The sequence below is a fragment of the Puma concolor genome, chromosome B3, assembly GCF_028749965.1.
Source record: "Puma concolor isolate L17-30 chromosome B3, mPumCon1.1.hap2, whole genome shotgun sequence".
Classification (NCBI taxonomy): domain Eukaryota; kingdom Metazoa; phylum Chordata; class Mammalia; order Carnivora; family Felidae; genus Puma; species Puma concolor.
This window is the reverse complement of record NC_141672.1, coordinates 88,526,774-88,553,688: the sequence shown is the minus strand read 5'-3', so window position 1 is coordinate 88,553,688 and position 26,915 is coordinate 88,526,774. Positions and strand designations below refer to the sequence as shown.

The 26,915-nt window shown below is 39.1% G+C and overlaps 1 protein-coding gene across 5 annotated transcripts in view; it reads left to right on the top strand.

Annotated features, from left to right (window-relative positions):
• The window catches only part of TTBK2 (tau tubulin kinase 2), a 160,000-nt gene that overhangs the window by 121,091 nt on the left and 11,994 nt on the right, over window positions 1–26,915 (top strand). For all 5 annotated transcript variants that reach the window (XM_025919578.2, XM_086710492.1, XM_086710495.1 and 2 more), the window contains 3 exons: window positions 2,454–2,670; window positions 12,864–13,075; window positions 15,001–15,589. In XM_025919578.2, coding sequence (XP_025775363.1) covers window positions 2,454–2,670; window positions 12,864–13,075; window positions 15,001–15,589 — 1,018 coding nt within the window. The remainder of the gene's footprint in view (window positions 1–2,453; window positions 2,671–12,863; window positions 13,076–15,000; window positions 15,590–26,915) is intronic.

Genomic DNA, 26,915 nt, shown 5'->3' with positions numbered 1-26,915 from the left:
AAAAGGATATCTGTTCTTAGTACTTTTCTTGACATCTGTCCAATTCTTCCATACATGTCCTTACTTTTTTTTCCTTAATGTTTCTATAATTTATACCTTGTCCACAAACACAAACACACACAATGTGCTAATGTGCTAATAATTCTCTTACATATACTTTTGCATTCATTCAACTCCTGAAGGAAATACGATTTTTCTGGGAAGGAATTTCTTTCCATATCGCAAACTCCAGATTTGGATCAGAGCTATAGGAGAATGAAGAAAATAGAATTATGTAAGGGTTAAAAATGGGGAATAAATGCAGAGAGGAACCTAAGTCATGTGCAGGAGAGCCCGTGTGGGAAAGATGTGAGAGCCCCTTGAAGTGTGTGGAATTAGACCGCAGCATATGAGAAAAGAGGGAAACTGGGATAGAATAAAATTAGAAGCAGTTTGTAGGTGGAGATGTACTTTGTTTCCTCAGGAGTGGAGAAGGAAATGCCAAGGAGTTGGGGGGTTGGAAAGAAGCTGTGGAATAGTAGCTAGGCATAGGGAAGAAAGGGTTGGAAGAAAACTGAGAGATTTAAAATGGAAAAAAATTGTGGGGCTAGTAGACTGATCTTCCTGAATTCAAATATTGATTCTTTTGCCATTCTCTGTCCTCGAGAATACAGGGAATTCTTTCAATAAACATTTGGATTGCCATGTAGCACATATATGTTAGTGTCTGTTGTAATGTCTAGCATCAATCAGTATATTGAACTTATATCTGAAAAATGTTTTAGTAACCAGTTTATGAGCTTTATGAACTTTATTTACTTTTGAACTTTATTTTTATCATAAATCCCTTAATATGAACTATTTTAGGCCAAACTACCTTTTTCAATGTGTTCCCAATGTCAGAACTATAAGAACCACTTTACAGGCCTGAGAGCTATTTTTTTCCTGAGAGCTATTATCAGTGCTTTTCTTTTTTTTAATTTTTTTTTTTTTTTAACGTTTATTTATTTTTGGGACAGAGAGAGACAGAGCATGAACGGGGGAGGGGCAGAGAGAGAGGGAGACACAGAATCGGAAACAGGCTCCAGGCTCTGAGCCATCAGCCCAGAGCCCGACGTGGGGCTCGAAATCACGGACCGCGAGATCGTGACCTGGCTGAAGTCGGACGCTTAACCGACTGCGCCACCCAGGCGCCCCTATCAGTGCTTTTCTAATTACATACCTGTAACATATTGATAAAGAGATTCATCTTCTCCTATTGGCCCTAGTAGGGAGAGGTGGTAGCGAAGGTCAACTTAGGTAGAACAAGTCCCTGAAAAATGACTGATCTTTGTTCTCACAGCATTTCATATTGACAGTACCTGGACCAGAGCGTTGTCACCCTTGGAGTGGTTCACTAAGAAGATGCCTATTTTACCACTCATATTGATTGTATGTGTCAGTATAGTTAGTCCAGTGAAGACTGTTTTTTCTATTTTTAGACATTCCAGATCACTTCTAAGAAAAGGTTTCACTGTGTGGTAAATATTGTGTTCAGTCAGCAATATTTAAAAACAAAACAAACTGGGCACCTGGGTGGCACAGTTGGTTAAGCATCTGACTCTTGATCTCAGCTCAGGTCTTGAACTTAGGGTCATGAGTTCAAGACCCACACTGGGTTCTGTGCTAGGTGTGAAGCCTACTAAAAAAAAAAAAAAAACAAACAAAAATAAAATACAAACTAGTATACAGAGCATAGTTCTAGAACATAAGAGCATACAAGGATCTGAACACTTAATGAGTGATAACTAAGAACTAGAAAAGCCCCCTCATGGGCCAGCGGTCTAAGGGAGAGATGACCAGCCATATAAATAGGACATGAAATTACTTAGAAAGAAATATATTGACAGGTGTCAATATTTTTAAAATTTTGTTCATGGTCAGTTCATGCAGAACTGTATAATTAAAGAATTTCCAGTTTCACCCAGAGGGCAAGAATTTCCTTTCTCATTTCCCTAGAGCCTTCCATATAGTAGATACTTAGTAAAAAGTCTGTAAATGCAGAAGGCTAGGTACATTTTACACTATTTAAAAAATACAAGTGATCACATACCTGCTTATATCGTTATGACACTTAATATTTTTCTGCTTATAGTTTTTGTTATTCCCTAAATGAAAAAAATGGGTAAAGAATAGAAAATGCTACAATTGACAGGGACTTATTAGAAAATAGAGCAATGATTGTTGAATCAGTGAGTTATTGTTAACATTTCTTTTTTTAGATCAGCCTGAAAATTCTACTGATCAGAAGCAGTTTTATTTTGTACAATTGGCATGACCTAAGTTTCTGAGGTTTTGGTTTTGTTTTGTATTACTCTTTTACTCATGTAGAGACTTCATGATTTAAGTCCAGAAACAAAATGTAGGATAATCTTAGAGTAACTTTTGATTCTGGTGTTTTTAAGTTCTACCTTTTTTTCACTCCACATTTTTAGAATTGCCAATGCCACTCCCATCCCAGGAGACTTGCTTCGAGAAAATACAGATGAGGTGTTTCCAGATGAACAGCTTAGTGATGGGGAGAATGGCATCCCTGTTGGTGTGTCACCAGATAAATTGCCTGGATCTTTGGGGCACCCACGTCCCCAGGAGAAGGATGTCTGGGAAGAGATGGATGCCAACAGGAACAAGATAAAGCTTGGGATTTGTAAGGTTAGTATTTCTTGTATAGGAAGAATATCTTTCTATGTGCTTAATGGTTTTCTTCTGTTAATGTAGCTAAGTATCATGATTCTTAACTTTGAGAAGTAGAACATTGTATTGCTAGTGATTTATATATTTGTAATTGCAACATCTTGGCTAATTTTTCCCGTAGCACTCAGGTATAGATGCTAAACATTAATCTTCATCTTGTATTTTGTGAAAAAGATGAAGGGATTTTTAAAAAATAACCAGACACAGAGACTAAAAGAAGAGACATCTATAGAAAACAAGTAATAGTCTTTCTAAATAATATGACAAAACTCTGGGCTCCTTCTTTAGTATGGACCTAGGGAACTAGGAGTACCCATTCTGAAAATTGCCTCAAGTGGAGGTGGGGAAATGAGGGTTGGGAATGGAAAACATTGAACTGATCATGAGGTGACATAGTGGATGTTGAATAATCGACATGATTTTTTCTTCCTTAGGATTGTAAGCAGGACTACTTGTAAGTATGGGGAGAGGTACAGATTTCTGAATTAAATGGTTAATTTTTAATAATCTTGGGGCATATTATCCCCAAATTTCTTTTTGCCTTTACTGTTCCTTGTCCTTTCCAGTTCACAGAAGATAAAATGAAGATTAATGGGAATGGAGGGGCAGTGAATTATGAACCCGTTAGTTTCTGGTGCTTCTTATGTTTTTATAAAGGTTTATTTGGAATAGAAGTTAAATGTATAGGTGTGAAATGAGACTTTGGGCTCATACCTATTAACATAACTGATAGAAAATTGGCTAGTCATGCTTTATGAAGTATATCTTGAAAAGAATTTTCCATGATCAATTGTGAGGAGCTTGGCCTGTCTGTGGGACAAGAGACATCTGGGGGACATCCCCCATCTGTCTCTCTCTCTCTGTGTCAAAAAATAAAGAAATGGTAAAAAAGTAATAAAATAAAAATCTCTAGTAACATTCTTAGTTGCCAGCCCACAGGGGTATCTGTGTATATGAGAGTATGAAATGGCATTTGACATAGAACATACTGTAATTTCTTTCACCCATTGTCACTATTTAATCTGTATTTAGTTCTCTTCTATTTTTTAATTCTTTCCTTTCCAAAAACATTACTCAAATTAGATTATTAGTGTTACTGTTCTTTTATAGCAGTAGTGTTTATGTGGATTTTTCAAAGATATTTACCATTTCCTTACATTTTTGGAAGTCCTGGACTCACCTTCTTTCTTTCTGAAGTATTTCCATTAGAAGTTCCTTTAGTTCAGATCTTTTGGAAAGACTTTCAATTTTTACTTGTTAATGTATTTATTTTAGCCTCAATTTTTTTTTAACGTTTTATTTATTTTTGAGACAGAGAGAGACAGAGCATGAACAGGGGAGGGTCAGAGAGAGAGGGAGACACAGAATCAGAAATAGGCTCCAGGCTCTGAGCTGTCAGCACAGAGCCTGATGCGGGGCTCGGACTCATGGACCGTGAGATCATGACCTGAGCCGAAGTCGGACGCTTAACCGACTGAGCCACCCAGGCGCCCCTAGCCTCAATTTTTGAAGAGAGTTTATGCTAGCTTCAAAGTTTTTGATTGACAGTTATTTTTCCTCTGGCTTCTGTATTGAATTTCAAAAGTCTGTTATTCCCTTATTCTGGAGTTTTTTTTTTCTTTGTTATATGATCCATTCCCTCTCCCCCGTCTTTGCTCCCTGGCGACTTTTTAGCTTTTCTCTTTGTCTTTGGTGTTGTACATTTTAACTACAGTGTGTCTAGGCTTATATTTCTTTTTATTTATCCTGGTTGGGATATGTTGTTTCCTGAGTCTTTGATTCATAATTTTGTATCATTTCTAAGACATGTACAGCCATTCCCTAGCAAAATATTGCCACTAATTCATTCTCTCTGTTCTCTCATTCTGGGACTCCGATTAAACATATATTATGCCTTTTTATTCTGTTACATAATCTCTTAACATCTTTTTTCATATTTTCCTTCTCCTTATCTTGTTGTGCTTCATTCTAGGTAATTTCTTTTGCTATGTCTTCTAGTTCACTGATTAAAAACTTTGGCTTTTCCTGGTTAATTTGATGTTTAACTTGTTGATTGAATGTTTAATATTAAATTCATCAGCTAATTCCAAATAATCCCTTGTTGATATTTGTGATAATGACCTTTATTTATTTAAACATTTTAGGTATAACTGTTATATATCCTGTTTCTTTTTTAAAAATTAATTTATTTAAATTCAAGTTAATTAACATACACTGTGCTATTGGTTTCAGGAATAGAACCCCGTGATTCATCACTTTGATATGACAACCAGTTTTCATTCAGACAAGTGCCCTCTTTTATGCCCATCACCCATTTAGCCCATCCACCTACCCACCTCCCCTCCAGCAACCCTCAGTTCTCTGTATTTAAGAGTCTCTTATGGTTTGCCTCCCTCTCTGTTTTTATCTCATTTTTTCTTCCCATCCCCTATGTTCATCTGTTAAGTTTCTCAAATTACACATATGAGTGAAATCATTTCTCTAATTTATTTTGCTTAGCATAATGTACTCTAGTTTCATCCATGTTCTTGAAAATGGCAAGATTTCATTCTTTTTGAGCACCAAATAGTATTTCATTGTATATATACACCACATCTTCTGTATCCATTCATCACTCAGTGGACATTTGGGTTCTTTCCATCTTCTTATCCATTCATCAGTCAGTGGACGTTTGTACTCTTTCCATAATTTGGCTATTGTTGATAGTGCTGCTGTAAACACTGGGTGCATGTGCCCCTTCAAATCAGCATTTTTGTATCCTTTGGATAAATACCTACTAGTGCAATTTCTGGGTCATAGGGTAGTTGTATTTGTAATTTTTTGAGGAACCCCTCCATACTGTTTCCCAGAGTGGCTGCACCAGTTTGCATTCCCACCAACAGTGCAAGAGGGTTCCCCTTTCTCTGCATCCTTGTCAACATCTGTTGTTGCCTGAGTTGTTAATTTTAGCCATTCTGACAGGTGTGAGGGGTGGTATCTCCTTGTGGTTTCGATTTGTATTTCCCTGATGATGAGTGATTTTGAGCATCTTTTCATGTGTCTGTTGGCCACCTGGATGTCTTCTTTGGAAATGTGTCTATTCATGTCTTCTGCCCATTTCTTTACTGGGTTATTTGTTTTTTGAGTGTTGAGTTTAGTAAGTTCTTCATAGATTTTGGATACTAACCTTTTATCCAATATGTCATTTGCAAACATCTCCTCCCATCCCATTGGTTGCCTTTTAGTTTTATTGATTGTTTCCTTCATTATACAGAAGGTTTTTATCTTGATGAGGTGCCAGTAGTTCATTTTTGCTTTTATTTCCCTCACCCCTGAAGACATGTCAAGAAGTTGCTGTAGCCTAGGTCAAAGAGGTTGCTTCCTATTTTCTCCTGTAGAATTTTGATGGTTTCCTGTCTCACAGTTTTTTTGTTGTGAGACATTCATGTTGAATTTATTTTTCTGTATGGTGTAAGAAAGTGGTCCAGTTTCATTTTTCTGCATGTCGCTGTCCAGTTTTCCCAGCATCATGTGCTGAAGAGACTGTCTTTTTTCCATTGGATACTCTTTCCTCCTTTGTTCAAGATAGGTTGGCCTTACATTTGTGGGTCAATTTTTGGGTTCTGTATTCTGTTGCATTGATCTATGTGTCTGTTTTTGTGCCAGTACCATACTGTCTAGATTACCGCTTTGTAATACATCTTGAAGTCTGCAATTGTGATGCCTCTAGCTTTGGTTTTCTTTTTCAGGATTGCTCTGGCTATTTGGGGTCTTCTCTGGTTCCAGGCAGATTTTGGGATTGTTTGTTCTAGCTCTGTGAAGAATGCTGGTGTTATTTTGATAGGAATTACATTGAGTGTTAGATTGCTTTGGGTAGTATAGACATTTTAACAATATTTGTTCTTTAAATCCATGAACATGGAATCTTTTTTCCTTTCTTTGTGTCTTCAATTTCTTTTATAAGCTTTGTGTACTTTTCGGTGTACAGATCTTTTACCTCTTTGGTTAGGCTTATTCCTAGGTACTTTATGGTTTTTGGTGCAATTGTAAATGGGATCAATTCCTTGATTTCTCTTTCTGTTGTTTCATTATTGGTGTATAGAAATACAACCAATTTCTGTACATTGATTTTATATCCTGTGACTTTGCTGAATTCATGTATCAGTTCTAGCAATTTTTTGGTGGAGTCTTTGGCAGTTTCCATGTAGAGTATCATGTTATTTGCGAAGAGTGAAAGTTTTGACTTCTTCTTTGCCAGTTTGGATGCTGTTTATTTCTTTTTGTTGTCTGATTGCTGAGGCTAGGACTTCTAGTACTATGTTGAACAACAGTGGTGAGAGTGTACATCTCTGTCGTGTTTCTGACTTTAGGAGTAAAGCTCTCAGTTTTTCCCCATTAAGGATGATATTAGCTTCATATATGGCTTTTATGATGTTGAGGTATGTTCCTTCTATCTCTGCTTTCTTGATGGTCTTTATCAAGAAAGGATGCTGGATTTTGCCCAATGCTTTTTCTGCACCTATAAAGGATCATATGGTTCTTATCTTTTGTTTTGTAAATGTGGCATAGCATATTGAACCAGCCTTGCAGCCCAGGAATAAGTCCCAATTAATCATGGTTAATAATTCTTCTAATGTACTGTTGAATTTGATTTGCTAGTACATTTATGTTATTGAGAATTTTTGCATCTAGGTTCATTGGGGATATTGGCCTGTAATTCTCCTTTTTAGTGGGTCTTTGTCTGGTTTTGGAATCAAGGTAATGCTGGCTTCATAGAATGAGTTTGGAAGCTTTCTTTCCATTTCTATATTTAGGATTAGTTTAGAAGAATAGGTATTAACTCTTCTTTTTTTTTTAATTTTTTTTTTTAACATTTATTTATTTTTGAGACAGAGAGAGACAAAGCATGAACGGGGGAGGGTCAGAGAGAGGGAGACAGAGAATCTGAAACAGGCTCCAGGCTCTGAGCTGTCAGCACAGAACCTGATGCAGGGCTCGAACTCACGGACCGCGAGACATGACCTGAGCCGAAGTTGGCCGCTTAACCGACTGAGCCACCCAGGCGCCCCGTTATTAACTCTTCTTTAAATGTCTGGTAGAATTTCCCTGGGAAGCCATCTGGCCCAGGACTTTGTTCGGAGATTTTTGATAACTGATTCAATTTCTTTGCTTATGGGCCTCTTCAAATTTTCTATTTTTTCCTGTTTGAGTTTTGGTAGTGTGTGAGTGTCTAGGAATTTGTACATTTCTTCCAGATTGTCCAGTTTGTTGGCATATAATTTTTCATAGTATTCTCTTATAATTGTTTATATTTCTGTGGTGTTGGTTGTGATCTCTTTCTTTCTTTTTTTTTAATGTTTATTTAGTTTTTTTGAGAAAGAGTGCACACATGCACAAGCCAGGGAGGGGCAGAGTGGAAGGAGGACAGAGGATCCAAAGCGGGCTCTGTGCTGACAGCAGAGACACCAGTATGGGGCTCAAACTTGCGAACCATGAGATCATGACCTCAGCTGAAGTTGGATGCTTATCCAATTGAGCCACCCAGGTGTCCCATGATCTCTCCTCTTTCCTTCATGATTTTATCTATTTGGATCCTCTCTCTCTCTCTCTCTCTCTCTCTCTCTCTCTCTCTCTCTCTTTGTAAGTCTAGCTAGGGGTTTATCAATTTTCATTCTTGCAAAAAACCAGCTCTTAGATTTATTGATGTGTTCTACTGTTTTTCTGAAAACAGCTAGGGACAAATGGACCTTAACCTACAGGGGTAGACACTGTTCTACTGGGGTTTTTGTTTGTTTGTTTGTTTCTGTATCGTTTATTTCTGCTCTAATCTTTATTATTTCCCTTCTTCTGCTGGCTTTGGGCTTTATTTGCTGCTCATTTTCTAGCTCCTTTAGGTGTAAGTTTAGATTGTGTATTTGGGACTGTTCTTACTTCTTGAGATAGGCCTAAATTGCAATGTATTTTCCTCTTAGGACTGCCTTTGCTGCATCTGAAAGGGTTTGGACTATTGTGTTTTCATTTGCTTTCATGTAATTTTTAATTTCTTCTTTAATTTCCTGGTTAACCCATTCTTTCTTCAGTAGGATGTTCTTTAACCTCCATGTATTTGAGGGCTTTCCAAATTTTTTCTTGTGGTACATATGCATGGTATGATATGGACCTTTTTGTACCTCTTGAGGGCTGATTTGTGACCCAGCATGTGATCTATTCTGGAAAATGTTCCATGTGCACTTGAGAAGAATGTGTATTCTGCTACTTTAGGATGAAATGTTCTGAATATATCTATTAAGCCCATCTGGTCCAGTATGTCATTCAAAGCCATTGTTTCCTTGTTGATTTTCTGCTTAGATGATCTGTCTGTTGCAAGTGGGGTATTAAAGTCTCCTAGTATTATGGTATTGTTATTAATGAGTTTTTTTATGTTTGTGATTAATCACCTTATATATGTGGGTGCTCTCAAGTTAGGGGCATTAAATATTTACAATTGTTGGGTCTTCATGATGTATAGACCCCTAATTATGACATAATGCTCTTCTTCATCTCTTGTTACAGTCCTTGTTTTAAAATCTAGTTTGTCTGATACATGGCTACTCCAGGTTCCTTTTGACCTCCATTAGCATGATAGATGTTCTCCATCCCCTCACTTTCAGTCTGTGGGTGTCCTATGGTCTAAAATGAGTCTATTGTAGGCAGAATATAGATGGATCTTGTTTTTTAATCCATTCTGATACCCTATGTCTTTCGATTGGAGCATTTCATTTATATTCAGAATGATTATTGAAAGATAAGAATTTAGTGCCATTGTGATATCTGTCAATTTGGTGTTTCTGATGATATTCTCTGGTCCTTTGTAGTCTTAGCTGCTTTGGTCCTTTTTTTTCCCCTCAGAGAGTCCCCCTTAAAATTTCTTGCAGAAATGGTTTAGTGGTCACACACTCCTTTAGTTTTTTTGTTTGTCTGGGAAAGTCTTTTTCTCTCCTTTTATTCTTAATGACAGCCTTGCTGGATAAAGGATTCTTGACTGCATATTTTTCCTGTTCAGCACATTGAATATGTCCTGCCACTCCCTTCTGGCCTGCCAAGTTTCAGTGGACAGGTCTGCTGCTAACCTTATGTATCTACCCTTGTAGGCTAGGACCTTTTGTCCATAGCTACTTTCAGAATTTTCTCTTTATCCTTGTATTTTGCAAATTTCACTATGATACATTGTGATGTTGACCTGTTTTTGTTGACTTTGAAGTGAGTTCTCTGTGCCTCTTGGACTTGGATGCCTGTTTCCTTCCCCAGATTAGGGAAGTTCTCTGCTATAATTTGTTCAAATAAACCTTCTCCCCTTTTCCTCGCTTTTCTTTTTCTGGGACTCCTTTGATATGAATATTGTTTCGTTTCTTGTAATCAGTTAGTTTTCTAAGCCTCCCCTTGTCATCTAGTAATTTTCTTTTCTTCTTTTTGTCAGTGTCATGATTTTCCATAATTTTTTCTTCTGTTTCACCTATTCTCTGCTTCTTTAATTCTTGCTGTCCCTGTATCTAGTTTATTTTGCAGTTCAGTTCTAGCATTTTTTAATTCATCCTGACTAGTTCTTAGGTCTTTGATCTCTGCAGCAAGGGTTTCTCTGGTGTCTTCTGTGCCTTTTTCAAGCCCAGATAGTAGTTATGACTGTTGTTCTAAATTCTTGTTCAGATATATTGCTTATATCTGTTTTGAGCCAGTCCCTGGCTATGATTTCTTCTTGACCTTTCTTTTGGGGGGAATTCCTTCATCTTGTCATTTTGGCTAAGTTTCTGTCCTTTGCATGTTTTAAAAGCTTGTTATGTTTCCTACACCTGAGAATACTACTGTATTAAAAAGGGGTCATATCCTGTCCAGGGCCTGTCACTCCAGGAAGTGTTTCTGGTGTATGCTGTGTGCCCTCTGCTGTTGCATTTTGGCTGCTCTTTCCCACTGGTCAGTCCTTTACAAAACTCCTCCTTGCTTGTAGTGGTGGAGTGTATGGAACTTCAACCAGGTGTGCTTTGATTTTTTTGTTGAAGTAACCCTAGGAAGAAAGGAAAAGGCTGGCGGGGGGGGGGGGGGGGGCGGGGATGGCGAAGGCTGATTCCATAAAAAGAGAAAAAGAGAGGGAACAAAAAACTATAAAGCTGATTGCACAGAAAAAGAAGGGGGGGTGGGAAGCAGAAGAAAAAAGAAAAGAAGGAAAAAGAAAATTTAAAAGCCCGATTCAAAAAAAAAGATAAAAGGAAATGACAAAAAGTAAACCAGAAACTATGAGCCTGATTCCAAAAGAAAAAAGAGAAAAGGAGAAAAAAACTAAAAATGAGTTGTCTTTGGTGCTTGAGGGGTGCTTGGCTGTGCTGGTCTGGAGGAAAGGCTGGCTGCATTAGCTCAGATTCCATCTTGCTTCCAATAGATAAGCAGTTGCCAGGCACGGAGGGGCAGAGTATGGTGTAAGTAGGTCCCAACTCCACTGGGGGCCACTGTGCTCCTCTCTGAAGTCCCACTGTGTTGTGTTGGGGGAAAAAATGGCATCACCCCAGGCTTTGATCCCCAGACTGGGGATCCCAACCACCACTATTGAGTAGCCCTTACAGAATAGTGAGGGCAGTCACCTTGCCCTGAGCTACAAGTATCCTGCACCTTCTCCTTGGTGCACAGTTGGGATTCAAAACCCCAAATCTTAAAGGACCTGGCATAGTGCAGATCCACTCCCCTCCTCCAGAGTAGAACCTTTCCACCCTGCTGATGAAAGGGTTTGGCCATCACCTGCAGGGTCTTTTGTCCTTGGTGAGGCAATAAACCCTCTTCCAGAGGTACTCCAGGAAGGGGACTGTTCTCTTCCAGTGTACCCTGGAGATGTCTACACTACAGTATGCACTCCAGGGCCAGCTCCCTTCTCCCCAGGAGTGTGTCCACAGCTCTGCTCAGGAGAAAGACACATACTTCCAAAACCTTGGAGTGAGAGCTCCAAAAGCTATTTGCAAAACAAAACTGGGATGCTCAGTATTTCTCGCTCCCCAGTTCATGGTCCAAAGAGGTTTTCCTCTTGTGCTAACTTGATGTTGCACTTTCTTAACCCTTCTCTCTTTCCCTCCCTTTTGTCTCTGCACAGAAATGGTTTCCTCTTGTCTGTGGCTCCACTGTTTTTCTCTTCCCCAATTCACATCCATGCACCTCACATCTACCAAGCTGTTTCCCTCCAACTGTGGAGATCCTTCTGTTGCTCTGCAGATCTATTTCCTGGGTGTTCCAAAAAATCTGACCTCAATACAGCTGTGTTTAGGGACAAAGAAAGCCCAGGGTCCCCTACTTCTCCACCATCTTAACTCTCCCCCCTGTATATCCTGTATTTTAACAAGTTTAATATCTGATGTCTTTGGGAGTTTTAAATATTTTTCTAAAAATTATTATTTCTGTTAGTCGTGGTGGCATTCCTTCCCATGTGTTTGATTAATAATTGATGGCAGTCCTGTAGACCTTACTTCAGAAGAAGTCTTACTTCGGAGAAGATTGTCTTCTGCTTCTGCTGGTAGCCAGCAGGCCAGTTGGGCATCTTTAAACATACCAGACCTACCTCTCCTACCCTACTACTGGGGTCAAGCTTAATTTCCTTGGCAAGTGTGCTGCTGTGGGCATCTGTCCTTAGGCAGCCCCACTACTCTGAGCTGTGTCATATTCAACCTGCTGCTCTACTTAGCTCTTTATTGTTCTAGCTCCAAGTTTTCTTATTGTTGTTTGGTTATTCATTTGGTTTTTAGAGAAGGAGCAACAGGGGATATTCATGCTTGGCAGCCTCTCCTACCTCTTGTGAGACCACCTGTGGCTCGAAGAAAATGTCCTTTCCAGGTTTTATTTTTACTTTAGTGGAATGGAGACCTGCAAGCATCTTGTAAGATATCATACAAAAAGCTAAGGTGGTTAAACATTTTTAGACTGTTTATTTTTGTACCAAAAACATAAAAAACTAAAATAATACTGAAACTGAGAATAAATTAAGAATATTCATTTTATAAAAGGTTAATAGACGAGTGTTTAGTGATGTCAACTATCCAAAATATCCTGCTTCCTGAAAACACATCGCAAGCATTTGCTTATATTATTTTGAAAGACGTCAGTTGATTCCTATACATAGTCACCTGAATGTTTTTCATTATTTTCTTTTATATTTTGTCTAGGCTGCTACTGAGGAAGAGAACAGCCATGGCCAAGTAAATGGTATTCTGAATGCTCCAAGCCTTGGTTCACCGATTCGTGTCCGCTCAGAGATTACTCAGCCAGATAGAGATGTTCCATTGGTGCGGAAGTTACGTTCTATCCACAGCTTTGAGCTGGAAAAACGTCTAACACTGGAGCCAAAGCCAGATACTGACAAGTTTCTTGAGACCTGGTATGAAATAGTTTTTCTTTTCTTTAAAGCTACTAAGAAAGATGCTATAGTTATCCTCAACATCATCATTATTAATTTCTATAATGTAAAGTCTTTCAAATAAGAAATGTTTGCATTTTTGTAGTACTGGTTTGATTAAGCTCTCATCTCCATCCATGTTTTTATTATCATTGTGATATTATCATGTGAATTGTCTTATAATATTGTTACAAGTTCTTATAACACAGCTTTTGGCCTTGCAAGTTGAGCAGTGGGAACTGGTAATTTCATAAAACTAGGTACAAGTTAAAAACATTTTGAACTTACCTTGTTTGGAAGGGATCTCATTTATTGGAGTAAGAAGATGCAGTGTAGAGTTGGAGTGCACAAGATAAAGAAGGTCTTGTGCAGGAAGAAGGGGAGTTCGTGAAGGAGGGAAACAAGTAATTTATATACAAGGGACAGGCAGTTCAGTTCATTTAATGAAGGCCTTCTGTGAGTAAGTACTGCAGGAAAAATAGACATGAATAAGTTTCTTCCTAGAAATAAGGAAAGGTGGAACTTTAGAGAGCTATACATAGGTAATAACTATAGTTCACGATTAGAAGTCCAATTATCCGTAAATTTTGCTAACAGAAGAATTGTTATATATAAATTAAAGAAGACTGCAGTAATACTAAGAGCCAGGTGACTAGTGATGGTCGCATGCCCTTCAGTGTACATCCCCAGTGGCTGCTATTGGCAATGAAATGTTAGAAGGACCATGTAATTGACGAACATGGTGTTTACTGTGTTTAAAGACAGTTCAGCCACTTCTGGCCTAGTCTAATCTGGCTTCCATTTTCAATCGTCCTTCATATATATATGTGTATTCTTCCTTACATGGTAGTCATTCAGTCTCACAGCTATGTGATAGAAGCTATGTCTGTACATTGATATGATCAAAAGGATGGATTTGAGATGGGGCAGTGCTTAAACATTTTGAGTTGTGGCTAAGATTGGGAATAAAGACCTAAATGCAATAGGAATAAAAGCTTAGTTTGGTAAAGAATTAGTTTAACAAAGGAATGAAACCAAAGGGAGTCCATGTTGAGGGAAGAGCTGAGAAATAAAAATAAGGTGGAGGTAAGAGAAGTAATCCAAGAAAATGAACTCAAGCCAGAAGCTAGAATGAAAAGGGAACAGTTGAAGGAATTGAAGCACCTAATTACAGACTTGGAAAGCAAAAAGTGTATTGCTTAAACTACTTCCCTGAAGATGAGATCAGTTCTTAGAAGCACGTGCAGCCAAATGGTCACACCGTTGCCTGCCCCTCAGCCGGCAGAGAGATTCTATACAGTGCCATCTGCCTTTTAATCCACCCAAACTGACAATATACCTTGAAGCTTCCCCCACCCCCTCCCGACCCCCCACCACTGTGTGCACCGCTATGTGCGTAGTGGACTGGGTGTGCTTGAGCAGGTATAGCAGCTTTTCTTTATAAAAGTTCTGCCTTTGGTATTTACTTGAATGAGTACAGTTATATATATGTCTGAAGAAGAAACACTTCAAGTATTTGCCTAATGTATACTAGCTTCTTCATTTCCTTTTGTAGGCCTTCTGGTGAGGCAAAAGCTAAATTTGGCTAAATTGTTCCTGTCTGCCAGAGAGAGGGCAGTGTGATTGAATTGTCAAAGAAAAGTTGAAATAGATCACATGAGTCAACCTGGTTAGCCTTCTCTTCTGCCCTGCAGCAGGAGAGCCATCTTCTTCCCATGGGCTCCATCTTCCCAAACAGGATTATGACACGTAAAGCAGAACTTAATCAGCCTGTGAAACTTTCCTTATGTTTTATTTATATTTTTTTCTCTAACCTGTGTGTGAATGTTAGTTCTGTATAGAGCTTATAGGTTATGCAATAAATATTTTCCTAGGACAGTTGAGTAACTTCTCTCTGTTTTCTTAAGCCTGGAGAAAATGCAGAAAGATTCCAGTGCAGGAAAGGAATCTATTCTCCCTGCTCTGCTTCATAAGCCTTGTGTTCCCGCTGTGTCCCGTACTGACCACATCTGGCACTATGATGAAGAATATCTTCCAGATGCTTCTAAGCCTGCCTCTGCCAACACCCCTGAACAGGCAGATGGCGGTGCCAGCAATGGATTTATAGCAGTTAACTTGAGCTCCTGCAAGCAGGAGGTTGATTCCAAAGAATGGGTGATTGTGGACAAGGAGCAGGACCTTCGGGATTTTAGGACAAATGAGGCTTTAGGCCATAAAACAACTGGGAGCCCTTCTGATGAGGAGCCTGAAGTACTTCAAGTCCTGGAGGAATCGCCTCAAGATGAAAAGCTCCTACTGGGTCCTTGGGCAGAAAGTGATCATTTAAAGAAAGAAACCTCAGGTGTGGTCTTAGCACTTTCTGGGGAGTGTCCTGCCACTGCTGTTCCAGAGCAGTATACAGATAGGCTAGAACTCCAGGCTGGAGCTGCTAGTCACTTTATTGCAGTGACACCCACGAGTCCAATGGAGGCGCAAGCAGAAGGACCCCTCACAGCGGTAAGAAATTTGTTCCTATTATGTTTCTCTGCTATCCATTCAAGGTGCTGTTAAAAAAGAACTAACCAGTTCAACTAGCAATCAACTGAGATTGTTCAGCAGATGCCTAAGTTTGGGGATAGGGCGTGATGTCTGGAGTAGGTTCTATATCAGTCACCCAGTATGAAATTTCTGAAAACAAGTGAAGGTTTCCTGTCAGTGTAGCAACACATGAAATGTCATTATAACCTAATTTCAGAATAACATTTCTAATTAGTCCACAAGAGCTGTGTGTCTGGATATGACTTTTTAAAAATTTGTAATTCTAAAGATTTTGAATCTCTGCCTTATAAACCTGGTGAGGAAGGCATATATAATTTGTACTTTATAGTGTACAGTTGGCTAGGTTTGATTCTTTTCTGTTTCTTTTTCGTAATCTCCACACGGAAATTTCTCATATTTTACATTACTCTTAAACAGTAGTCTTCCAGCTTTGATGTCCACTGTGTAAAATACAGAGTCCCAGCCTCACTTCCAGAGCTTCTTCTTCAATAAGTCTGGGTGAGAGTGAGACCAGGAGTCTGCATTTTACCAAGTAGCTGAAAGCAGTTGTGATATAGGTCTTTTGCAAGGGAATTACCCTCAGTTTGGGCATTCAGCTGGAGACGCCTGTTACCCTGTTGTTAATCAGTAAGCAGTGATGCCCCGATGACTGAGAGCAGCTGGAGCCCCAGAAAAGTCAAATATGGAGGCAGTAAGGAGCTGTGTACAGAGATCTTTGGCACCAGCCTGAGGACAGGTACCTCTGTCCTTACATGGGTGGAAGTACCAGGTTTTCTCAGATTCCCTAATCATCTAGCAGCTGTCTTTTCCAGCTCACCAAAAACAACGTTGTTCCCCAAACTGACATTTTTCTGTTAGAACACAATTCCAAATGCAGGTGTAAAACAGTGAGAAAAGATAACAAAATTTGCTTTTGTGTCCTGCTTTGTAGGAATTCACCTGCACTTCACCGTAGGAAAATCAATGCCTGCCTCTTTCTACATCAGAGTTAGTCTTTTCTTCTTTTCCAGGACTGCTTTGTACAGTTATACAGGTTGTTCACTAAATAAAGTGGCCTAGCCCAGGGAGCAAGTAGGGGCTGAAACCTAGCCCAAACTTTGCTAACCAAACTGCGTTTTTGTGTAGTTCTGTTTCTTCTTTAAGGAAGCATCCTTTTTCAAATTGTACACAATGACCTATGGGCTAGAGGCAAGTCCAACCACCCCCCTCCTTCCCCTCATCCCTTTTTCCACCCACCTTCCCTCTTTCCATTTATTTCTCTTTCCATCTTCAGTTTATTCTTATCTTGGACTCTGTCATGCTATGTACTTGCCGTCACTCAAGCATTCTGGTGTACTTCCCTTCAGAAAGGTTTTCTAAGGGCCCCTGTGTGGCTCAGTCGGGTAAGCATCTGACCAGCTCAGGTCATGATCTTGCCGTTTGTGGGTTCAAGCCCCCTGTGGGACTCAGCTGACAGCTCAGAGCCTGGAGCCTGCTTCAGATTCTATGTCTTCATCTCTCTCTGCCCCTCCCCTGCTTGCTCTTTGTACCTCTCTCTCTCTCTCTCTCAAAAATAAATAAACATTTAAAAATTGGGGGGAAAAAAAGGTTTTCTAAAGCCTTGGCTCCATTTCTCCTAGTATTGCTTTCTCCCATCAATACTGTTTTATCCACAGGGATTGTTCACATGCTTCTCTTACACTGTTTGTATTTTCTCTGTCGGGTTGTTGAAAGACTTGCATTCATTTATTTGATATTATAACTTTGGCCTTATTTTCAGATATCTTTAAATACAAGTATTTTTCTTTTTTCTTTCTTTTTTAATTTAAATTCAAGGGACGCCTTGGTGGCTCAGTCTGTTACGCATACAACTTCGGCTCAGGTCATGATCTCACTACTTATGAGTTCGAGCCCCGTGCTGGGCTTGCTGCTGTCAAGCTCACAGTATGGATCCTGCTTCAGATTCTGTGTCTCCCTCTCTCCCTGCCCCTCCCCCACTCACAGTCTGTCTGACTGTCTGTTTTTCTCTCTCTTAAAAATAAACATTAAAAAAAAATTTAAACTCAAGTTAGTTAACATACATTGTAGTCTTGGCTTCAGGAGTAGAACCCAGTGATTCATCTCCTACATATGACACCCAGTGCTCATCCCAACAAGTGCCCTCCTGAATGCCCCATCACCCATTTAACCCATATCCCCACCTACCTCCCCTCCAGCAAGCCTCAGTTCTCTGTATTTAAGAGTCTCTATGATTGGCCTCCCTCTCTTTTTTTACCTTATTTTTGCTTCCCTTCCCCTGTGTTCATCTGTTGAGTTTCCCAAATTACACATATGAGTGAAATCATATGATATTTGTCTTTCTCTGACTTATTTCACTTAAGATAATTCACTCTAGCTCCATCCATGTTGTTGAAAATGGCAAGATTTCATTCTTTTTCATCGCCAAGTAGTGTTCCATCATGTATGTATACATATGTATATATATATTACATTTTCTTTATCCATTCATCACTCAGTGGACATGTGGGCTCTTTCCTACTTTGGCGATTGTTGATAGTGCTGTTATAAACACTGGGGTGCACGTGCCCCTTCAAATCAGCATTTTTGTATCCTTTGGATGAATACCTACTAGTGCAATTGCTGGGTCATAGGGTAGTTCTATTTGTAATTTTTTGAGGAACCTCTATATTGTTTTCCAGAGTGGCTGCACCAGTTTGCATTCCCACCAATAGTGCAAGAGGGTTCCCCTTTCTCCACACCCTCACCAACATCTGTTGTTTCCCGAGTTGTTAATTTTACCCATTCTGACAGGTGTGAGGTGGTATCTCCTTGTGGTTTTGATTTGCATTTCCCTGATGATGAGTGATGTTGAACATCTTTTCACGTGTTTGTTAGTTATCTAGATGTCTTCTTTGGAAACGTGTCTATTCGTGTCTTGTGCCCATTTCTTCACTGTTTTTTTTGTTTTTGGAGTGTTGAGTTTGATAAGTTCTTTATAGATTTTGGATACTAACCCTTTATCTGATATGCCGTTTGCAAACATCTCCCATCCCGTCGGTTGCCTTTTAGTTTTATTGATTGTTTCCTTCACTATGCAGAAGCTTTTTTATCTTGATGAGGTTCCAGTAGTTCATTTTTGCTTTTATTTCCCTCGCCTCCGGAGACATGTCAAGTAGTAAGTTGCTATGGCCGAGGTCAAAGAGGTTGCTGCCTATTTTCTCCTGTAGGATTTTGATGGTTTCCTGTCTCACAATTAGGTCTTTCATCCCATTTTGAATTTATTTTTGTGTATGGTGTGAGAAAGTGGTCCAGGTTCATTCTTCTGCATGTCTCTGTCCGGTTTTCCCAGCATCATTTGCTGAAGAGACTGTCTTTTTCCATTGGATACTCTTTCCTGCTTTGTCAAAGACTAGTTGGCCATATATTTATGGGTCCATTTCTAGGTTCTCTATTCTGCTCCATTGATCTGTGTGTCTGTTAAAGTATTTTTCTTAACTGAAGGTCTCTAAAGAAATGTCCGCTGCATCACTTGTGTACTTATGTCTAAGGTATTAAACTTAACCATTTCCTTCACTTGTGGGGGATGAGATTAAAAATATATTTATGTTGATTCTGTTTTTGAGGCTTAAATTCAGAGTTTACTTTTGCAAAGCAGATGGTATTATTTCCTAACTTACTACAGACATATTAAATAGGGAGGGCTCCCAGTTAGCTTTTCCACATCTCTTGCAACTCTGATTATATGTTCTAGCTTGGATGATATGCTAAACTATATTACTGGGCTATCTGAATATTTTAAATTAAGACATATCCTGATGAGGATGTTTGTTAGTTTGTATCTTTTTCACTCAGGCTCGTTTCTCTTTTATGATGATATGAAGGGAGAGTATACCGATGTCTTAAAATATGTAGGAACTATATAAAAATAGGCAAAGCAAAAGTTTATCTGTTTACAAGCATAGTTGGCATAATAAACTAACCTGATGAAAACTTTATTAGTGCAGAGCTATTAGCCTTGGTTAGGAATTCCCTTATCCATAAACATGAAACCACTGATTATCACATAGCATGTATACATTTTTTAAATAATATGTTTTGAAAGATGGCTAAATTTGCTAGATTTGAAAAAAATTGGTTTGGGGTTACTGTTAGAAATTAAATTTTTTTCCTTGGGTAAACAGTGTTGATTGAAATTGGGTCACTGTCAATCGTTTCTAAAAAGCTGCTAAACATGGATTTACAGGGAGTAAATAAGACCAACCTTTGGCTTAGAGGAAAAATACTAAGTTATGTTTTGATTAGAAAATGGAGAGGTGCCTGGGTGGCTCAGTTGGTTAAGCATCTGACTTCGGCTCAGGTCGTGATGTCGCAGTCTTTAAATTCAAGCCCCTTATTGGGCTCTTGTGCTGACAGCTCAGAGCCCAGAGCCTGCTTTAGATTCTGTCTCCCTCTCTCACTGCCCCTCCCCCACACATGCTCTGTCTCTCTTGTGCTCTCTTTTTCTCTCTCTCTCAAAAAATAAAAAAGAAACATAAAAAAAAAAATGAAGAAACAAGATTAAGCTAGCATACATAAATAAGGGTAGAGAAGAAAAAGAAAAGAAGGGGTGCCTGGGTGGCTCAGTTGGTTAAGCATCTGGCTCAGGTCATAATCTCATGGCTTGTGAGTTTGAGCCCAACCTTGGGCTCTGTGCTGACAGCTTAGAGCCTGGAGCCTGCTTCTGATTCTGTCTCCTCTTTCTGCCCTTCTCCCACTCACACTCTGTCTGTCTGTCTGTCTCTCTCAAAAATAAATAAACATTAAAATGATACAAAAAGAAAAAGAAAAGAAAATGAACTGCTTCTAAAAGAGGTCTAAACCACTGGTCCACGTGACATTGGGTGATCTCTGTTAGTAGGGAGGCTGGATTTGAAATTTAATATAGGAGTGGAAAAGTTATTTCTTAAACCGAGTATCAAGGCAGATTGTACCACATGATCTCATGGTTCTAGATGGTCTTTTAGAAATCCAGTGCTTCAGGGGTGCTTGGGTGGCTCAGTTGAGTAAGTGTCTGACTTCAGCTCAGGTCATGATCTCACGGTTTGTGGGTTCAAGCCCCACATCAGGCTCACTGCTGTCAGCCTGTCAGCTCAGAGCCTGCAGCCTGCTTCAGATTCTGTGTCTCCCTCTGTCTCTGCCCCTCCCCTACTCACGCTCTGTCTGTCTCTTAAAAATGAATAAACATTAAAAAAAAATTTTTTTTTTAAAAGAAAGAAAACCAGTGCTTCATTTTAATATTACCTTTAGAAGTAGTGTAAATATGACTGGGGAATTATAATATCAACAATATGTTACCTGTTGCCGTGTAACAAATTATTCCAAATTTAACGGCTTTATTTATTTTATAAAAAAGTTTTTTTAATGTTTATTTTTAAGAGAGAGAGTGTGGGGAGGGGCAGAGAGAGAGAGGGAGACAGAGAATCTGAAGCAGGCTCTGCACGGACAGCAGAGAGGCCAATGTGGGGCACAGACTCATGAACCATGAGATCATGACCTGGGCCAAAACGAAGTCAGTCACTTAACCAACTGAGCCACCCAGGTACCCCTCAAATTTAGCAGCTTTAAACAACAAAGTTATTTCACACTTTTCTGAGAGTTAAGAATGTAGGAGTGGCTCAGTCTAATGGTTCTGGCTCAGGGTCTTTCATGATGTTGCTGTCAAGCTGTCAGCTAGGGTTGAAATCATTGTAAGGTTCAACCAGGATGGGAAGATCCACTTCCGCGCTCACTCACATGACTGAAGGCAGGCCTCAGTAGCTGTTGGCCAAAGGCTTTGGTTCCTCACCACTTGGGTCTCTCCATTCTTGACAGTGGCAGCTGACTTTGTCACTGAGTAAGGAGAGAAGGAGATAGAGATAGGGGAGTGGGTGGGGTGGTAGAGCCAACATGCCTCCACCATGATAGAAGCCATAATTTCTTTTATAACCTCATCTCAGAAGGGCATGCCATCACTTCTGTCATATTCTGGTAGTCACACAGACCAATCTGGCTACAGTGTGGGAGGGCCTATACAAGGGTATGAATACCAAGGGGCAGAGGTCATTGGGGGCCATCATAGAGACTGGCTACCATATTATCTTACATCCATATTTCATAGAATACTTTTGTAGTTGATCCTAACAGCGACTCTATGGAACAAGCAGAGGGAAAATTATTGTCCTTTTTTGCACTGATGACACCAAACCATAGGACAGGGAGATCATCTGTAAAGAGGCAGATAACTAGTGGAGTACATTCTGTGTTCTGTTCCTCACATCAGGGGATTATCAACATTTGAAGGAATTTCCTCTTTGACTTGTTTCTTACACACTGAGAAGAAGAAAGGGGCTGTGAGTCACAACACACACGGGGAGCAAGACAAAATGGAAAGGAGTCACATAATTGTTTTGTGATCTATCTGGTAGTCAGCATCTACAAAGAGGATTCCTCTGACTGTATTTACAGGAGTACCAATACCAGTACTAGAAAATTCAGATCAGCAGTGATTGTATTGCCTTAATTCTGTTCCTTTCATTCCTTCAGTTCTATTCAGTGTCTCCTGAGTTCCAGGCTCTATGCTTTACCCCAGGGATAAACAGTTGGCACCAACCTTCCAGGTTGGCACTGAGGGCCTATGTCTAACAGTTACCTTAAACAACGTGAAGTGATTCTAGTGGAGCTGTGTACACAAAGGAGGGCACAGATCAATCTACCTAGGACTGAGGAGTACAATATTGGGTGTTTTTATTTTCTAAACTTTTCTTTATTTTCTAATTTTTCTTACCACGAAAAATGAAATTTTGAAAATACATTGCTTTCATAATTAGAGAGGAAATAACAATTAAAAATATTTTTCTGGAAAGGTTAAGGGGCACTTCAAAAATAAGAGGACTCTGAAGGATGAATTAGTTTGGTGGAGGGAGATGCAGGGCTGTGAGGCAAAGAACACAGTATGTGCAGAGGCACAGAGACTTGAAGACCACAGTTCAGAGCATTAAAATAAGTGATTTAGAGTCTTAAGTGCCCTTTCCTTAGGGCAAAGGAAAGGGGCTGAAGATAAAATGCAAAAGGTAAGGTGATAAAGGGCATCGGCCTGCTCCGCTGAGATGTGTGGGTTGTGGGACAAGAAACTGCCAAGATTGAGGGAGGGGAATTTTATTCAACAATTATCAAGCATCTACTGTGTGTGTTAAGTACTGCACTAGGCATCAAAAGAATTCAAAGCCCAGTGAGTCTCCTCACTGCTTCCAAGCATCTTCAAGCTAGTAAAGGGAAACAAATGAAGTGTTATTGATGCTTTGATAGAAATCTGTAGGTTATGGAAGTTGGGAATAGTTGAACTAGAGTGATCCCTGAACTGTCTTCCAGTATTATATGAAGGGGCTTGAAAACTGACTGTGAAATCCTGTAGTCAAGTATGTGATGTGTAATTACAGGCCAACCAAAAATATTTTTATTTCCGTCTGTCTTTTCTGTGACTTCTGTTCTTTGGGTGTGGGGTTGTGGCTTGCTTATGATTTTTGGTGCCCCCACGAAATTCTCATAGTTTCAAATCCTGCTAAAAAACACTTGAACTATTAATGATGAGTGACTGTCTCTGAGAAATGGGTAATGGGAAGGGGAAAAGCAACTTTTACTATTTGTTTACTTCGGCTCGAGGCTTCAGGTTTTCAGTTTTACCTACCTATGTAGCACATTGCTGCTCTCTCCATTCCTCCTCTAGTCAGCCTCCATATTCATGAGCCAAGCCACAGTGTAACAACATCTTCAGCAGTAGTAACCAACATGGTCAGAGTAAGCAACAGGGATAAAGAGTGAGAGAGTGGGACATTCTATTAGCAGATAGGACGTCTTTTTTTTTAATGTTTATTTTTGAGAGACAGAGGGAGACAGCATCAGTGGGGGACAGGCAGAGAGAGAGGGAGACACAGAATCTGAAACAGGCTCCAGGCTCTGAGCTGTCAGCACAGAGCCCGACAAGGGGCTCGAACTCATGAACTGCGAGATCATAACCTGAGCCAAAGTTGGACACTGAACCAACTGAGCCACCCAGGTGCTCCCCCGATAAGGCCTCTTAATACTCAAATGTTATCACTGCCATGTACTCACTTTTTAGTAATAAACATTTGATACATTAAAAACATGGTTCAATAATAGTGTTTTAGTTTCATTCATAAGTTTTAACACTTGCATGAAGTGTCACATAAAGATGCTTTAAGCAAAAGAAGTGTATAGTGGAATTTGAATGGCCCAAAGAAATGTGAATATTTATAATTTAAATTTTTTTATTAGACCAGGAATGTGTTCATATAACTCAGTTATTCTTGGCTATAGTGGGAACTAATAAATTATTCTACTACCTATATCTCGTAAATTATTTGTCAAAAACCAAAAGGAGATCTAGATATTTCATATATGACATTTTATTTGGAAGAGAGGCTATTTGGTATGCCTGTTGAATTTCCCAAAGTTTTTATTAATAACATTATACTCCTTGAATGAGATAAAAGTTAAAGGATAATTATTTATAAGTTAAATGTAAATAATAGTTTACAGTTTACTGTCTCTTGCTCTGTGGCCAGTTGTAAACATGGGGTAATTATAAATAATGAGGCTGCTTTATCTGAACTAAAAGGTAACGAGACTGAGGTTAGTCAAACTGAGTAGCAGGCATTAATAAAACTAATATGAAAGACACGGAAAATATTGAGGTCATTTTCTAGTTCTGTAAAAAGGTGTTTACCTTTAGAGAACCAGTTAGAGAACAGAAGAAAGGCACTGATTGAATTCATGCTTTAATGAAGTGTTTGTGAATTATAGAAATTAAAGATATAAAAGATGCATATGGCTTCCTGGCAGATCGTTAATTAATTTCCAATTATGGGAAATGCTTTTGTGTCTTACAGTCTGAGGTCAAGGAATCTGTTTTCAGATACACTTAGAATTAGCCTTTTCTTTCTCTGTATTCAGCTATTGATCTTTGGTTTTCTCCTTTTATCTCATCAGATAATGTTTTTGCAGACTCTTTCCCAGACTTCACTTGAGAGTGTAGTGCATATCAGAATGCTTTGCTATGCTATGTATGATGTCAAAATCCTTAAATCCTATCCCTGACTTTTTTTTTTACCAAGGTTTTTTTCCTCACTTGTGAAATTTGTGTCAACAATAGTACCCAATGAAAATACAGGGCAGTTATGAAATGAAATTTGTAAAAATGATTTTAGGAACATTTTAGAAATTTTAGGTGCTGTAGAAATATTATATGAGCATATTTTATGCAGTTTTTCATAATTGCTCAGAATCTTTTTCAAGAAAATAATTCTCCAATCTGATGTTCCTATATCTTACATGTGTAGAAGACTGTCACCCCTTTTTTCCTACCACACATACACATCCATTTATGTTCTGAATCTAAGATGAATTAAGCTCACAAGTGCATTGATTCCCTGGCTCTAATCTCAGAAGATCATTGGAATGTTTTTCCGTAAACACTGCTGAGTTTATTTTGGCTGATATTTCTGAAATTACATATAATAATGAAATGACTATTGTTTTATTTTGAACGTAGGTAGAGTCATCTCCCTTGTTATTTGACATTTATTGTAACTTCTTACCTGGTTTTCTTATCACCCTGACTCCCGGGTCTTAAAAAATACATTTCGAATAGTAAATAACTATGTATTCTAGGTTTCAATATCATTTTTTAAAATATACTAGCAAATTGTCATCTGCCTGAATGAATGTATTTTAGAACAATGAAAAAGAGATACAAGTGTAAAGTGACTTCCTGAAGGGCAACAGACCACTAGAACTGACTCCCTTTTCCTGAAGGTCATTAGAGGTCTGGGCTTATTGTAAGAATTCTCATCTGAACCTAAACAGCCTGTATTCAATTAACCAGACAGATGCTCAGGACACTGGTTCCATTCAGGAGCTATTTCAGGAAATTAGTTAGGTGTTTTCACCTGGGCTGGACTTACGACAAGCTTTACATGTCTTTTTTTTTTTTTTTTTTTCTAATGTTTATTTCCTTATTTTCAAAGAGAGAGAGTGAGCAGGGGAGGAGCAGAGAGAGAGAGAGAGATCCCAAGCAGGCTCTGCTCTGCCAGTGCAGAGCCTGATGTGGGGCCTGAACCCACAAGCTGTGAGAACATGACCTGAGCCAAAATCAAGAGTTGGACACTTACCCAGCTGAGAGCCACCCAGGCGCCCCAAGCTTTACATGTTCTTAAACCTAATTGTATTCCTGATACACAGAGGAAGAAAATCCAGACAGTTTCTCTGACTCTGGAACTACACCCATTTCTTGATGTCTTTGGATTAAGATGGGATCTAAGTGAAGTCTCCCATGACAGCTCCACATTCATTTTGCTTTGAATTCAGGCCAATTTCCATAGTTTCCCCAAAACATAATTGGTTTCATTAAGTAATTTGACTTACTTGATTTCTCAGAAAGGCTTTTTTCCTTATCAGTGTATGTGGTTGACATTTTCTGTCTCCTTACATGTCACATTTTTTTTCTTACATGTCATAAAATGTAGAAACTTTAGGAGTCTTAAGAAAGGACATTCTTACTAGATACTGTATCTCAGTCACATAGAATTGAAATGACCTCAGTGGAAGGACGGTAGAATTTATCATAGGCTTGTCTTTAAAAAATTAAAGAAACTAATGAAACATTAGGAAACATCTTTGCAAGTCTTTGCTTATAAGAAGATAAAATATTCCTAACATTGTTTGATTGCTAGGATTTATGGGAAACAAAATGCATGTAAATCCAGAGTTTTTAAACTTAGAGTAATTTGCCAATGATTTTTTCCTATAATCCTATATCTGGATTCTGGCAGGAAGTAGCTGGCACACTGAAGGGGGCTTAGAATTTAATGAAAACAACTTTTTACGGATGTGTGGATAGACTAAAGAGAACCAACAGGACCGTCAGTAGAGGGAGTCAGTTTTATCTTGAGTCCTGCAAGAGAAGGAAGAGGGAGCAGAAGCTGGGAGAAGCACCATGCAACAGCAGCTATGGCCAGAAGTGGTAGAATGTAGTCACCACCAATGCTCCTGTCCCTTGGGCAGGAAGCAGAGAGGATTAATACCCAGACCTTTCTCTCCTCAACTCTCTGATTCTCTGTTGATGCTTCCCATTGGGCAAACCCAACCAGAAATCAGAACGCAAGGGAGCCTGGATAGTGCAGTGTGTAGAAATTCATCTTCCAGAGCACAGAGCAGGCTAAAGTAAAGGCAGGGATGAGCCTAGACAGAGACTGTTTTATGTAGCTCCTGA